Genomic DNA, 15,603 nt, shown 5'->3' with positions numbered 1-15,603 from the left:
GAGGAAGTTGAATGAGAATTTGAAGGGTCTCCCCATTGAAATACATTATAAATTTTTGTTGAAAAAAGTTGAATAAAATTAAAAATATAAATGTTAAAAATGAGAAAAATAGAAGCAATGTTGTCCAAAAGAATAGGAATCTAATGGTGTTTGAATGGTTTTTCTAAGTTGAACGGTTTTGAAGGAGTAGGCTTTCAAAAAACGTACGGAATAGATAACTAGAAAGTGCATTTTCTGAAGAAACTGCAGTGTGAATGCTTGAATCTGAATGTATGCACTGAAATGAATTAATTGCTGAATGTTAAGTTAAAAATCTGAATGAGCTGGAAAATACAGAATTTTTAACCTGAAAATAAAAGTGCAGAACTTTTGAAAGCTGATGTTCACACAGAAGAAGTTGGAAAAAGCTAAGCATGTTTAAAATGTAAATAATAAAAAGATGAGTAATGACAAAAGAAAATTTAGAGTCAGAAAACCTCTGAATGAATATTAAAAGTTCATATTCTTCTAATTGAAATGAACTTAAAAGATGAACAAACATTCTGCAGAAAATACAAACTTTAATATACAGCATGATGTTTTTCAGACATATACACATGTGTATATCATGTTTAATAGTATTACATACATCAATTTGTTTTGTATGTCATAGAAAATAACATAAAAATCTTAAGTCATATTTTATAGCTTCTTTCTGAAAAGGACTGGTAGAATAAAGAAAAATAACTAAATTAAATAACTAAATAAAAAATAATGAGCAACATATGAAATACATGAAAATTCAACTTTTAAAACCACAATCCTGAACCTTTAAATTGTGTTGGTTTCTTAGAACATGGCTGAACAGCTGTTTCTATCGGTCTACTTAATCTGTCTACACATCTTTTTATTACTCATTCTTTTTTATGTTTTAATGTAAACAGAGTCCACACAGTGGTAAAAGAGAACTGTAGAGAGATTTGTGAGTAAACTCAAATGAAAGCCCAAGGTGGTGACACAGTTTAACACATGCAAATAATCAAATAAACACATTAGTCCTTTTTGTGAACATGGATAAATAAGTATCAATACAGCATTGTTCAGCCATGCCACTAAATGCTTTTTTACACATTGTTTTAACCTGGGCTCAGACACAAAGTCCCAAATTTAGTTAGTCCCTGACTTTGAGTTGTGGTTATGACTAATTATTATACACAAGTCTTTATCTATCTAAACTCTAAGGACACAAATATGAAAAACCTATACTTACCAGCTGATACCCCACACTACACACTAGGTGTGCCATGTGACCTGAAACTTTGGTACAAAATCATCATAATCATTCTGTTAACACTGTTTTTTAACACTGTTTGTGTTGCTGTTCAGCAGTTTAAAATGTTTTAGATTGGATTACATGGAATGAATTTGAATTTTCTTGGGGGTTTTTGTATGTGTTTCGTTCTCAGCAGATTTTTTCTTCCATACTGTTGAATTCCAGTTACCACATTTCTGGTCATATGACATCCCAAGTGCCCACTTAAAAAAATCCCCACAGTTAATTCAACATTAAAACAAAATAAAAAAAATGTTAAATAAATAAAGGTTTGCTCTGTGATGAAATATTAAATAAGCATACATTGTACAGAGCACTAACAATGAAAACAATCCTTTAGCCTGTTGATCAGAGAGAGGCAGTCATTATGTCCATTTAAAACCTGTAATCACAGAGCACAATGTTTCTGTGAAACTATGAAGTCCCATATGATCCTCATCACGTCCAGTGACTTCAGAGTGGATCCTCCCTGTCATCCGGCCAGTGTTTGATGTGTGGCAAGCAGCACAGAAGCAGGATAGCTGAGGACTTTAAAAGAAGAGCAGAAAACGGGAACATATGTAGTTGTAAATGTAAATATCAGTGATACTTGTCTTGTCAAAGGGAATAAAATAATGAAAATGTTAACTTACACACTCATTTAGAGAGGATCTTGACACTGCACAGAGGAGGCACAGTCAGTCTGACAATGATGGTGATCTCCAGGGATGTTTTCCTGCAGCAACATTCCTGCCAACTGGCCATATGATCCAGAGTAGTTGGTTTGTAATGAACAGAAAGGTGTATATGTTAGGTAGTGTGCACTCAGAGCTGGTCCTAAGAAACAAACACATCCTGTAATAAACTGAATACCTGTAGTAGTGCTGCTGCAAATATGAAGCCCTTCTATCATGAGTGGTTTCAAAGAAGGTGTTTTGGAGGCTCAGTCACAGAAACTGTGCAGTCTGTTCAGTCCTGAGTGTCTCAGCTCTGATGGGGATGGATCACAGAGGGAAACACCTGAGTACAGACATTACAATACACTCTAACACTCCTAAGGTCAAGTGAAAACACAATTTAAACACTTTACAAAGAATGAATACATGTTTTCATGGAAATTATGTCATTAACCCTTTTTGTTGTGAGTAAATCTCACCGACTGCTTGTGGGACAAGCTAGAAGGAGGACTTATCACAGAATGTCTCCTGTGCTCCAGATGTGAAGTCTCACGCTCTGATCGTACGGCGATGAAGATGGTGATGATGAAGCCTCTCTGATCTGTGGCATTACAGTTTCTAGCTGCTATGTGCTTCACACTGTTGGATCTTACATGTGAAGCTTGGAGAAGACACAGGAGGACTGTGTCTCTCTTAAAAAAGAAAAAGAAAAAAGGAAACCTAACACCCCCCCCCTCAGCTCCCACCGTAAACCCCCCCCCCCCCCCCCCCCCCACTCAACTCCCCAACCTCACACCATCCAATGTCTATACAAATGTAGGGTATCAGCTGGTAACAGAAAGCAAGTGTAACATATGCACTACATATGTAACACTGCTGAAACATTTCTGGCCAGAAATGTGCAGTTATCAACCCAGACCCACCCTGATGATTGCACTGGCCAGAAACATGATAAAAGCTCATAAAAATTTATGTTTCATAGTAAAATTGGTCCAAAAATATAATCGTATACTTTTGAAAAAGTTTAAAGTTTATAACAAACCAAAATAATAACATTTTTGTAAATAGTATTTCAAAATAGAGGCACACATAAAGTGGCTTAACTGTCATTATTGCTGTAATTAGGTTTGTTTGTTTGTTTGTTTGTTTGTTTGTTTGTTTGAAAAGCAACCTTTAGTCATTATTGTTCTCTCAGAAACAATGAAGAAGCTGTTGAACATTTATGTGTTGTGTAGGCAATCCTCTGGTCCACCCTCCCTCCCTCCCAGCCACAGTGAGACTGGGGCAGCCTGGCAGGATGTTGAAGCCTGGCTGCAGAGAGGATATGCCTACACTATTCATTTTAAACTGCTATATTTGATTTTTCTGACATTTATAGGTTACTGTTAGTGAATTTTAGATTTTCTGTGATAAATAAAATTGTCATCTTTTACTGATATCATTACTTAATTCATGTAATTGTATTTTATGTAAACAATTCAACCATTATACTGCAATGCAGAGCGTCAACTTTTAAATATCGCTCTACTTTCTTAAGTCATTCAAAAATATAGATATTACTTACTGTATTCAAAGATCTAGATCATGAATCATCACAGGACAATACACAGTATACTGGGTCATGGTAACTATGGTAGGTCTTCAAGACTCCAGAATGGAGACATCGATCTGACTGAGAAATGAAAATTAGGTCAAGCAGTGTGTTCTTCTCTGTGGTAGGGGCAGTGATGACCTGTGCGTATCCCCTAGACTCAAACAGCTCCAGGATTGGTTTGTTCGCACTGGATAAAACATTCTCATTAAAATCACCACAAACTATGATGGGATGACAGTCCATGATCTCCAATGAGTCTAATAGGCTTACCAGGTTTTTCAGGAATGGCCTCAGAGTGTAGTCTGGAGGTCTGTATACAACTGCAATCAGAGCACTGACTGGTGCTTCAACCTTTAAAGCCAGAAATTCAAGGTCAGTTACATTATGGATGTACTGTTTTTCATGCACTTGAATGTCACTTTTCACATAAACAGCAACTCCACCACCACTTCTGTTTGCCATCTGGGGAAAGTTTGTGTAGGACAGGTGTCTGTTGCGTTTGAACAAATTGTAATTTTCCAAGTGGAGACTCTCTGCGACAAAAGAGCCCCGCAGGTGTGTTTCTGTTAGGCACAAAACATCTGCTAGACACAATTCATGGTGACTTTTGATGTCATTAATGTGAGCTGGCAGTCCCTCTGTATTATGATGAACAATGGTGAAAACCTCTGACCTGCTCAGTGTTTGCCTCACGTGTAGAAGAGGCATCATGTCATCAAGGTTGGCTTGTCTCATGTTCTCAAGCGCTGCAGTGATTTCTGGGTTGGTGAATATTTTTTTCTCCTCCATATCAAGAAGATACAGTCCACTGAGAGACGTCACTCTACTGACAGCTACGTAGGCCATGCCGGGCTCAAAAATGCTCTTAAGAGAGACAACAGCTGATGTAGTTGTCATACCCTGTACCTTATGTATTGTACATGCAAAGGCCAGCTTCACTGGGAACTGTCTTCGTACCACTCCTTTCTGCTTCAGATTCTCCTCTGCTCTCTCAATGTACACCATATCGTCTGCTGGTGTGCGGTTATTCTTTCCAGATGTCTCATTATCCATTTTAAGTCCAAGCTTGATGATGTGTTGGTCATTTTCAGAGTAAACTACTCTAAGTAGTATTCCAAAAGCTCCATTAACCAAACCATTTTGTATGTCAATGTTTCTGGTGAGCATGACACGAGCTCCTTCTGCAACTTTCAGTGTGTCTGGTAACTCGTTTTTACCTCCTTTCAATGGTCTGTCTTGAAGTGCCATTCTGCCAGTTCTAGGATCTTTTCTATAATCATCTGCATGGATGTCAATGATATGAGTGTGGAGCAGAGCCAGTGTTGAAGAGTTGTGTGCATCCACTTCTTTATTAGTTGCAAAAATGTGCAATGCATCAGTCGGACAATGGGCTGGTTCAGTTATGGCCTGTAACAACAAATTTCTATCTGCTTCGCAAAGCTCATCCAACTTTCCTTTTACACGAATTCTGTTCAGCATCTCAGCAAAGACAACATCATCTTTCTGACGCATAATCTCAGTCAGAGTGATCATCTGAAAATGCTCCCGCCACAGGTCGATCTCAGACGGGTCGTGCACACAGAGAGGTTTAGACTGTCGCACTGGGGGTAGCTGATAGAAGTCTCCGACAGCAATGACTGACATGCCTCCAAAGGGTCTCCGAGTCCCTTTGATCTGTTTGAGTCTTGCATCTACATATGCAAACAGATGTCTTGACACCATAGACACTTCGTCAATGACGATTATTTCAGCATTCAAAAGTTCTGATCTGACTTCATCCAGCTGATTGCCAAGTCCCTGAATGGGAGGTTTTAAGCTTCTAGGCAGCTTGAGAAGAGAATGCAGTGTTGTTCCAGAAATGTTAAAAGCTGCAGTCCCAGTGAAAGCAGTTAACAGGACGGTGGGTTTTGATATGTCAACGTCGTCTGCATATCTGGGCACTTTGCTCAGTATCTTAGATGCTTCTGAGTAGATGCATTTGATTAGATGTGATTTTCCTGTTCCAGCACCACCATTAATATAAAAGAAAAACTGCTCTGGATTTAGAGCACAGACTCTTTTAATGCACCAGTCTCTAACTGCATAAAATATGCAGGCTTGCTTCTTATTCAGATTTTGAAACATCTGACGTAACAATGTGGGATCAATAGCAGGGGGTTCCCTGATGGCTCTGACTTCTGTTGAAGCATCAGCCTGACGGCTGTAGTCGGGCACATCTTCCTGTTCATTTTCATTGTCTCGCTCTCTTTCTTGTTCAACAAGTGGCAACCTTACGAGATCTGATTCAGGTGCCAGATTACACCATTCGTCAGTCACACCTCTGTTCTGTTCATATTCCTCAACAGCGCTCTCGATCTCCTCACTGTTTTTCTCATATTTTTCTCTGTTTCTTTTGACAATGTGTTGCACGTACTCAAGATGGTCAGTACCTGGTAGCTGTACACAGCCAGCACCATAGAAAGCCTGATAGGTTGGCAACGATGGTGTTTTCAGTTCGTGGTCTGAACGATGAGGAAGGTACAGTTTAAGCAGTCTTCCGTAATATTGCTCTGGATGTTTTTCTTGTGAGCAGCGGTGAAATCTGATGATAGCAGGCTTATTGTTTTTGCGCCTTTGCACAAACCCCATCTCATTGAGAAGGGGCAAAACATCTTTACCTTTTTTCTGTTGGCCATAGACAATCCTGCAAGTAGCAGCAAAGTCTGCCATGCACATCTCCTCATACTCTGGTGTTTCAGGTCTGGCTTTGTATTTGTCATTCAAAGATGTCATCCAAACATTGGAAGACTCAGGTGTTGTGTTGTCCAGAACTGACAGGGGACGACTCATTTTCACAGGATTATCATCAGTTGGAATGAATATTACAGCACGTGAGCATTGCTTCATGTGAAGACCACATGCACGAGCAACACACTCCTGTGCACTGATCTCTCGCTTCTTTGAATATGCCTGCATGACGGCTCTCATTTCATCGCACTCATTTACACTGTCCTTATGGGAGTTCTCAATGACAGTTTTCAGGTACTCAGATAGCCCGCCCTCTTTTTTTGATATATATTTCATTAAATAATTTGCAGCACCAAAAGCATCTAAAACAAAGCTTATGTCGATATTACTGTTCCAGGCTTCAAGCAGATGTGGATTATAGCCGTTTATCCAAGAGTCTTTTGGATCACGCTTTAGTATGATCGTACTCCTCATGTTCATTTTATTCAGGTATCTCTCATATTCTGCATGTGTCAACTTGCATCTTTCCAAGAGCTGCTCTAAACTCATGGAAGCAGTTTCAGGTTCATTCAGCAGCTGGTTCAGTGGTCTGAGCTTGTTCTTTGCCGTTTCTACTTCCAGTGCATCATCCTCACTGGGTCTTGTGATCATTGTCTCATTGCAGGGTGGTTTGGGAAAACCAAAACGGCACCCGGAGCTTAAACTCCTAAAGCACGTCTTTGTGTGGTTCTTACTGTGTTTTTGCACTTCTGTTACTTTTTTGTACAGTTCAGGTTGTTTATGTGGATCAGGCAGCTGAGCTGTGATGTATTTGTTTATAAAATCAAGAACAGTTTGCTCATCATCCTCCTCAAACACAGGAGCACCTTCTACCCACAGGAGGCAGTGTATGTGTGGGCTTCCTCTGTGCTGAAACTCAACTCTGTAAAAGTAGTCAATGACTTTGCCAAGTGGCTCTGCGGGAGATAAGAGTAAATCTCTGAATAATGCTTCAACTCTCTTGTCAAACATGCGCATTGTTGTGACAGGATTGCTTCTCAGGATGTCACACTTTGCTGACCAGTCGAGTCCTTCAAAATTCACTTGTTCACCTTGCTGCCTTGTTATTGCCTCGATCACTTCAGGCCAGCGCATTTCAGCAGCTGAAAATGTGCAAAAGAACGTGGGAGTTCCCAACTGTCTGATCATGGCAAAAAGATCTCTTGTTGTTTTCTCCCAATAGGCTGGGGTTCCTCTCAGAGGCTGCATGAATCTCACTGCATCTTTATTTCGCACCAGTTTCTCCACCTCATGTTTATCTTGTAACATGCCTGAGGTTATTTTTCTACCATCTCTGGTCAGAGGCTTTGCCTTCCTTAACTGTACTGTCATGCTGGATGTAGCCAAGTGTATCTCAGTCACAAACTGTGCAAAGAATAAATAGTTTGTGTCTTTGGCAAAACGATCATCAATGCAGAAAAGTCTTGATTTGAAATACCCACTGGGGGATACTTTGATCAGCCTTCTTTCATCAAGTGTGTTTTGGCCTGTAGGAAACTGCACAGGGAAGGCCATGGCCTCCAGTTTAGGTGTTTTGAAAAAACTTATTGGATTGTTTCTCTCTGCAGGAGCAACAGAGTAGATTCCTTCACTGAAACATAATATCTCCTCAGCCACATCAGGGGGCTGCAAACAGGACTCGAGTGCAAAACCACCATTAGTCAGTCCATCTGCTTGCTCTGAATCATCTCTCATCTGTTCATGCGATTGTTCACCATCACAGGGTAACATGTCAATGTCCTGTTCATTTATATTTTGTGCTTCACTCAGTGCATTTTTCTCACAGCTGTCAATTTCCATTAAATCAGCCTCATCATAATCGTCCTCATTCATGTTTTCATCATCATCATCCTCATCATCTTCATCAGGAAGTGTTGGATCACACAGCTCAGCATCATCTCTGATGCTCACATCCTTATACTGTGGATGAATCTGCTTGAGTTTATGCAGTGCTTGCACAAGTTTAGACCAGCTTACAGTCTGAAACAGCTGATGACCTTTATAAGACAAGCGTCTCTTCAATTTTACTCTCATGACCTGAGAATTAATTCTCAATCGAGGTAGTGTTTCAACAGTTTCCTGTACCTCTGATGGGACACAGACCACATTTCCTCTAATTGCTCTTTGTCTGCCTTTGGGAAGAGGAATGATCTTGGCAAATGGTATGCACTTGGCTATGAGATGTCTCTCCAGTATGTTGAGATCAGAAAGTTCAGCTGGAATATCAGCAAGATCCAACTTATTGGCAACAGCAAGTGCTGGCATGGATCCATTTTTAAGATGATCGTGGCAGGTGTGACATATCCACTCTCTCTTTCTCTCATCAGGCACTTTGCACTGCTCATTTCTGCAGTTTTCATCACAAACATGAACAAACTTTCCTGTCAAACATGTTGCAGCCACATGTGGGTTTTTGACATACTTTGACCTTGTGCAGGGTCGCACTTGGTTTGGAAATGAAGCCTTGAAGCATACAGTACATGGGTATGATGGTCCAGCTTTGATTTGTGATTTGAACACAGATATGGCCTCGTTGATCACACTGTTGTCACTCTCTTGGGTTTGTCTGTTCACCCATCTGTATTTCCTTTTTATTTTCATTGCACATCTCATGTTGTGCATAATCCTGAATGCAAGATTACTTTGATACCTGTCTCGCATTAGTTGTTTCATTAGTTGTCTGTGTCTTACTCTGAATGCATTGTCACGTGCATAACGCTGAGTCACTCGAGATCTCTGTCTCTCTCTGAATTCAGGGTTTTCTTGATACCTTTTAGTTATATAGTTTTTTTGTTTTTGTCTAAATTCAGCATTGTCACAGTAGCGTCTTTTAATATATTGTTGTTGTTTCTTTCTGAATTCATCGTTCTCACAGTAGCGTCTTTTAATATATTGTTGTTGTTTCTTTCTGAATTCATCGTTCTCACAGTAGCGTCTTTTAATATATTGTTGTTGTTTCTTTCTGAATTCATCGTTCTCACAGTAGCGTCTTTTAATATATTGTTGTTGTTTCTTTCTAACTGTAGCATTCTCAGAAAAACGTTTTTTAACATATTGTTTTTGTTTCTTTCTGAATTCATCATTTTCACAGTAACGTCTTCTAATATATCTCTGTTGTTTCTGTCTCAATTCATCATTCTCACAATAACGTCTTTTCATATACTGTTGTTTTTTCTGTCTGACTTCAGGATTGTTTTTATATGCCTCGCTTGTGCAAGACTTTTTCTTTTCTTTGTACTCTTTGTTTGAAGCATACTTTTGTCGTTCTTTCCTTTTTTGGTTTTCTTTTCTCTGATTTCTGGGTTTCTCTGATACCATTAATCTTCTTTTCATTTTGTGCCTTTGTTGTTTATTAACTTTTTTCAGTTTTTGTAAAACTATATCAGAAAGATCACAGGAAGCAACATTTGTTATTGCAGCATTTGATTGACATAAAAAAGCATCCCTTGATGGAAGGAAACTTAATTCACTGCATAGTTCTTCAGTTGGTATATTAGGAGGTTCATTCTGATCTTCATATGATGTGAACTGAGTCACGTGAACTTCTTTTTGTTTCACCGGTGGTGTACAAATGGACATTTGACAAAAGATGTTCTCAGTCAGATCAGTCGTTGTGTTTCTCCTTGGAGTAGAGGAGTTTGCTTCATCAACAGTTGTATCAGAGTGAGTAGATGCCACAGCAGTGGCAGCTGTTGGTCTGCAGACTGTGTCTGTGATAGTATCACTCAGGTTGACTGTGCTCATACTGTAGAACTGCACAGGCTTCAGTTCATAGTTACAAGAGGGTGATATCTCCATCATTTCATAAGAATCTTGGATCCTCTTAATCATGTCACTGAGGAGTGTGAATTTCAGCATCACTGCTGTACCACGATTACGTGACTGTAGTAATAGAGGAAGACCACTGGGTGTTCTGGAGTGTGGATCAAAGAAACCATATTTGCCTGATGTGGATCTGAACACTGCGATACACAATCCACTCATAATCAATAAGGCATACTGCACATCTGACAACAGGCAGCTCAGTCCTGCTTCTAAGCTGAGAAAGGTATCTACTGCTTCCTCTGGAGGTTCTTCAAATGTCCCATACCGGGAAGGCTGTGTCATGTCGACATCATACATAGACCAGCGAGCATCAACTTTGTCTGGCAGCTCATCGGTTGCCAAATGAATATTTTTAGGAAATCTTTTCTTGGCCTCTTTGTACATCACATCACCTTTATCCAAGACCAGATTAAGGTCAGCTGTAGTCATGTTTTCATTCTCATGAAGGAATGCAAGAAATGTGAGTGAGTTGCATGTGCACTGCTTGTTTCTGGAGTCTCCATATTTAGGATGTGCCTGGCTGTGAGATGCACAGACAAGTGTAATAGAGGGCTGGTTTTCAAGGTTCACTCTTTCTGCATGAGATGGTCCTGCCACATCACTGTGACAGCCTCTTTTCAAAAAGTCAGCATAACCCACCTGTGGGGCACTTGACACCTCATGTTGTTCATTAACTTTATGCTGCAGTCCACTCTTTACAGCATCAGCATAAGATACCTGTTGTACATGTGCAGGAACATGTTGACCTGCCTGTTTGACACTGTCAGAATTGGTCTTTGTAGACACACTGTCTTCTGCAGAGCTCTGAGGAAAATCAAACTCAGCTTGTTCACATGTTGGTACTTTGTGAAACTCATGAAACTTTTTCCAGCGTTGTTTTGCAGCTTGTGACTTTTTCTGCTTCCTTGGCATTTTCACACACCTGCAAGTGTTTCTTAGTCTTTAGAAAATATGTTCACAAGATAAGAGTGGCACACACCAGGAGATGTTGTCTTTGTTTTTATATTTCAGTTTTTATTTGTCTTAAACAGTTGTCTTTCGTTTGACAGTTTGTTCTTCAGTTGAGAGAATATTATGCACTCTCTTTATTGGCTTGGCATTTTTCAGCAGCAAGCCAAGAGTGAAAAACAGGTAGAGAGAAAATTTAGAAGAGAGAACAGGCAGAGAAGGAGAGACACGGCTGGGAAATCACAATCAAACCGTGAATTAGTTTTCTTTGTTTGTTCAGTTTGTTCTCAGGTAGAGGCAATATATGCACTCTTTATTGCTTTAATGGCTTGGCGTTTTTCAGCAGCAAGCCAAGAGTGAAAAACAGGTAGAGAGAAAATTTAGCAGTGAGAACAGACAGAGCAGGAGAGACACGGCTTTAAATCAAACCGCAGATTTTTCTTTGTTTGTTCAGTTTGTTCATAGGTTGAGGCAAAATATGCACTCTTTATTGCTTTGTTGGCTTGGCGTTTTTCAGCAGCAAGCCAAGAGTGAAAAACAGGTAGAGAGAAAATTTAGCAGAGAGAACAGACAGAGCAGGAGAGACACGGCTTTAAATCAAACCGCAAAAGGATTGTTGGTTTGGCAAAATTTCTCACAAACCACAGAGTGAAATACAGATGGAAAGAAGGCAGAGACAATAGGTGGAGCAGGACAGAGGATAGAGGGGTTGGGGGGTTGGGATGTGAGAGAGAAGACTGGAGATCTGGTCCTTGTTCTTCTTCTTCTACACACTGTGAACAAAAAACAAGAAAAAAAAATAATTTTATTAAAATTATATCACATGGTAATTGTATGAACTAAATGTGACTACTGCAAAAGGACAAAACAAATATTCAAGCTAAACTGTTGTCGGCTGCCATGTGCAAAAAGTTGCATAATTGGGCACTTTTTAAAAGAATAAATATTTAATTAAATTCAGCAATAATATTTTTAAATACAAATATGATTGAGTGAATCATTAATTAATCACATGTAGTGTGACTACAAAAATGTACGAAAAAAATATTTTAGCCCAATTGTTAAGCTGCACTTATGTGTATTTATTATAAAATTGTGTTTAAAAGGTCTAGCACAAAGTTTGAACCCATCACTTTACAGCTTATATTAGTCATATTATTTTTTTATTTTGGTCTACTTCTCTTACAGTATGTGCACACCTACCAGGCAAAGCACAGTGTCAGTCAGGTTCCTGAAAGAAACGAGAAATAATACGTTAGTTGTCTGTACAGTGTTATCAGACTAACAGAAATACAAAGCCCACACGACATGATACACTGAACTTCTAGTCAGCAGGGTAATTATAGAGTAATATAGCACACCAACTGATACAGCAGTCATTTTACAATTCAAACTAGTTAACTGAAGTATTGCCACTTATGTAAGGCTACTGTTAGACTGTTACTAGCCTTAGCATTGCTGCTAGCGCTAGCATTCCGGCTAGCATTAGCACTTCAGTTAGTGTTAGCATTGCAGCTAGCGTTAGCATTGAAGCTAGCGTTAGCATTGCAGCTAGCGTTAGCAATGCTGCTAGCGCTAGCAATGCTGCTAGCGCTAGCACTCTTACTGTTAAAACTGAGCCACAATGGCAATAATAAAGCTAATTTCTTACTTTTGTCTCACTGACCGGCAAGAAATATCACAGGAATATTATTTTTGTCAGTTAACAACTGCTAAGGCTAGTGTTAGCACTATAGCTAGCGTTAGCATTGTTGCTAGCATTAGCATTGAAGCTAGCGTTAGCACTGCTGCTAACAGCAAAACGTAATAAACGTATATAAATGATAGCGAAGGTTATTCTTTTTTCTTTCTTTCTTCTTTGAATTGTTTTTAACTCTGTTGGACTTGATATGTGAGTTTAAATGTCAAACATGTATTTTTTCCATCATAAAAATAAAACACTGCAGTACTGAGTGTACTGTACTTACCACAGCAGAGAGCAAAGCGGAATGACGACAGTTGGTCCAGTGATAGGTTAAAAACAGATGAGGCGTTCAGGTGGTGCTTGGAAATTTGACCATCAGTTTGAACAGCAATAATGAGCATATACATGTCTGTGTGTTGGTCTCTGTGTGTGACAGACATAGAGAGATAGAGGGAAAAAATACACTATACTAGTGTACAAATTGGTCCTTTTTGCCCAAGTATAAGCGAATGAGTGACATACAGAAAAACAGGGCAACTGGCATTAAATGAGCAAATAAAAAGTATTAAATCTTGAACTGTTTTGTGGGTTTTATTTTAAGACTACTTTGAGTGTATTCGTGGGGAGATAAACTATACAGACTATAAACAGAGACATTAAATGAGATTAGGTTAGTTAAACGTTAGTTAAAAGGTGGGGAAATTAACTACAGACCGATAGATGCTGAGAGCTTTAATTATCCAGTCAGAAAGGATGATTTTGAAGTCATCAACTGACTCCAACTGCCCAGATCTGAAAAACCTTTGTGCCAATCACAATGCTCTACTTAGTTGGCATATACTAACTAGTGACAAACTATTAATCTGTGGCAAAACCCTGTCAAATCTGTCTTATTGTACTTTTGAAAAAGTTAATCTTACTACAATCTAACATTTTTAGGTTTAACCTTGGCAGAGTGAGAGAGAGCTCGTTAAGCAGGCAGGTGTGAGCCTGGTTGCTATAGTGACAATGGCTCCATACACACGACACAGACATGCACCTCACTTTTGCTGCTTAAAATGAACAGAAAAGTCAGGCCGAAACAAATCGTTCCCATATGAAAAGTACAAGTCGTATTGACGAAATTCTTTCACCGTGAGCGACAGCAGCTTCTAGTCTACTGAATTCTCAGTTTTCATGCCTGTGGAGTTTATTATATGGACGTGGTGACAGTGGAAAGACACCATGCTCTTCTGATTTTCAAACGAACCTTCTGAGCCATTTTAACATTAGAGTCTATGGAAGAGTTGGAGGGAGGAGGCTGCGCATTGGTGACATTTATGAAAGAACCATAACACCTAGGACAATAGTAAACACATTGGATGAAAGAGGACAGCGATGGCTACGTTTTGAGGGTAAAATCATACCTGTAGAGCAAACGCTGCAGACACAGCAGCAGTTTTAAAAAAGATTTTAAGATTAATTTTTTTGCTCCTCTCACTCTAGCAGTTGAGCTGTCTCACTCTAGCCCCAACATTCCGTCCCATACACACCCATTATAAATTTTGAAACGGGTGAAAAAACATCATGAAACTTAAACTGGAACTGAAGAAAAAGTATAATAGATATTGAAAAGATAAATACAAGTTGAATAGTTGAATGTCTTGTCTTCGTTTTAAAGTTTGAATGGTCGCTCTATGTCAATGTATGTGGAAGTAGTAAGAGTTTAAAAATGAATAAGTTGAATGAGAATTTGAAGGGTCTCCCCATTGAAATACATGGGAAATTTTGGGAAATTTTTGTTGAATAAAGTTGAATAAAATTAAAAATATAAATGTTAAAAATATGAAAAATAGAAGCAGTGTTGTTCAAAAGAATAGGAATCTAACGGTGTTTGAATGGTTTTTCTAAGTTGAACGGTTTTGAAGGAGTAGGATTACAAAAAACGTACGGAATACAGAATAAAATATAATAATAATAATAATAAAGATTAGAAGAACAATACTGTGAATGCTTTTCAAGCATTCACACTAATAATAACTAGAAAGTGCATTTTCTGAAGAAACTGCAGTGTGAATGCTTGAATCTGAATGTATGCACTGAAATGAATTAATTGCTGAATTTTGAGTTAAAAATATTGAATGAGATAAAAAAAAAACCAAAAAAAAAAAACGAATTTAACCTGAAAACAAAGGTGCTGAACTGCTAAAAGCTGAAGGTTACACAGAAGAAGGAGTTGGAAAAAAACTGAAAATGTTTTAAATGTAAATTAGAAAACCCTAAGAAATGAGAAAAGAACATTTAGAGTCAGAAAACATCTGAATGAATATTAAAAGGTCATATTCTTTGAATCACTGAATGACTAAAATGTGATCCCTCCACTTTGATCCACACAGTTTAAAAAATTTAAATGCCTGAGCTTTGAAAGACACTGTGTTGGAAAGAGAACAATAATGGCGACAATTTGAGGGTAAAATGATGGCTGTAACACTGTGGACACAGCAGCAGTTGAAAGAGAAGTGTTTAAGATGAATTTTGGCAGAGTGGCAGGCAGAGCTCGTTAAGCAGGCAGGTGTGAGCCTGGTTGCTATAGTGACCGCACCCAATGGCTCCATACACACGTACACAGACATGCGCCTCACTTTTGCTGCTTAAAATGAACAGAAAAGTCAGGCCGAAACAAATCGCTCCCAAATGAAAAGTAAAAGTCGTATTGACAAAATTCTTTCACCGTGAGCGACAGCAATGTCTAGTCTACCTAATTCTCAGTTTTCATGCCTGTGGAGCTTATTATATGGACGTGGTGACAGTGTAAAGACACCATGCTCTTCTGATTTTC

The 15,603-nt window shown here is 38.8% G+C and overlaps 1 protein-coding gene across 4 annotated transcripts; it reads right to left on the bottom strand.

The window, feature by feature from the left end:
• Nucleotides 1-538: 538 nt before the first annotated feature.
• On the bottom strand, nt 539-13,800 carry LOC145423423 (uncharacterized). Of its 4 annotated transcripts, XR_013904468.1 has the most exons (3): nt 2,165-12,291; nt 1,945-2,048; nt 539-1,840 (listed from the first exon to the last, which is right to left on the bottom strand). XR_013904468.1 is itself a non-coding variant. In XM_080295847.1 (2 exons), the coding sequence occupies exon 2, from the start codon at nt 11,063-11,065 to the stop codon at nt 3,551-3,553; it is 7,515 nt and encodes a 2,504-aa protein (XP_080151973.1). In that variant the 5' UTR covers nt 11,066-11,874; nt 12,305-13,800; the 3' UTR covers nt 539-3,550. The 4 variants fall into 4 exon arrangements, 1 of the variants encoding a protein (XP_080151973.1); XR_013904467.1 differs by having other exon boundaries at nt 1,945-12,291; XR_013904466.1 differs by having other exon boundaries at nt 539-2,048.
• Nucleotides 13,801-15,603: the final 1,803 nt, after the last annotated feature.

Source organism: Astatotilapia calliptera, chromosome 22, assembly GCF_964374335.1.
Source record: "Astatotilapia calliptera chromosome 22, fAstCal68.1, whole genome shotgun sequence".
Lineage (NCBI taxonomy): Eukaryota > Metazoa > Chordata > Actinopteri > Cichliformes > Cichlidae > Astatotilapia > Astatotilapia calliptera.
The sequence above is the reverse complement of the archived record's forward strand: the minus strand, read 5'-3'. Positions and strand labels throughout refer to the sequence as shown.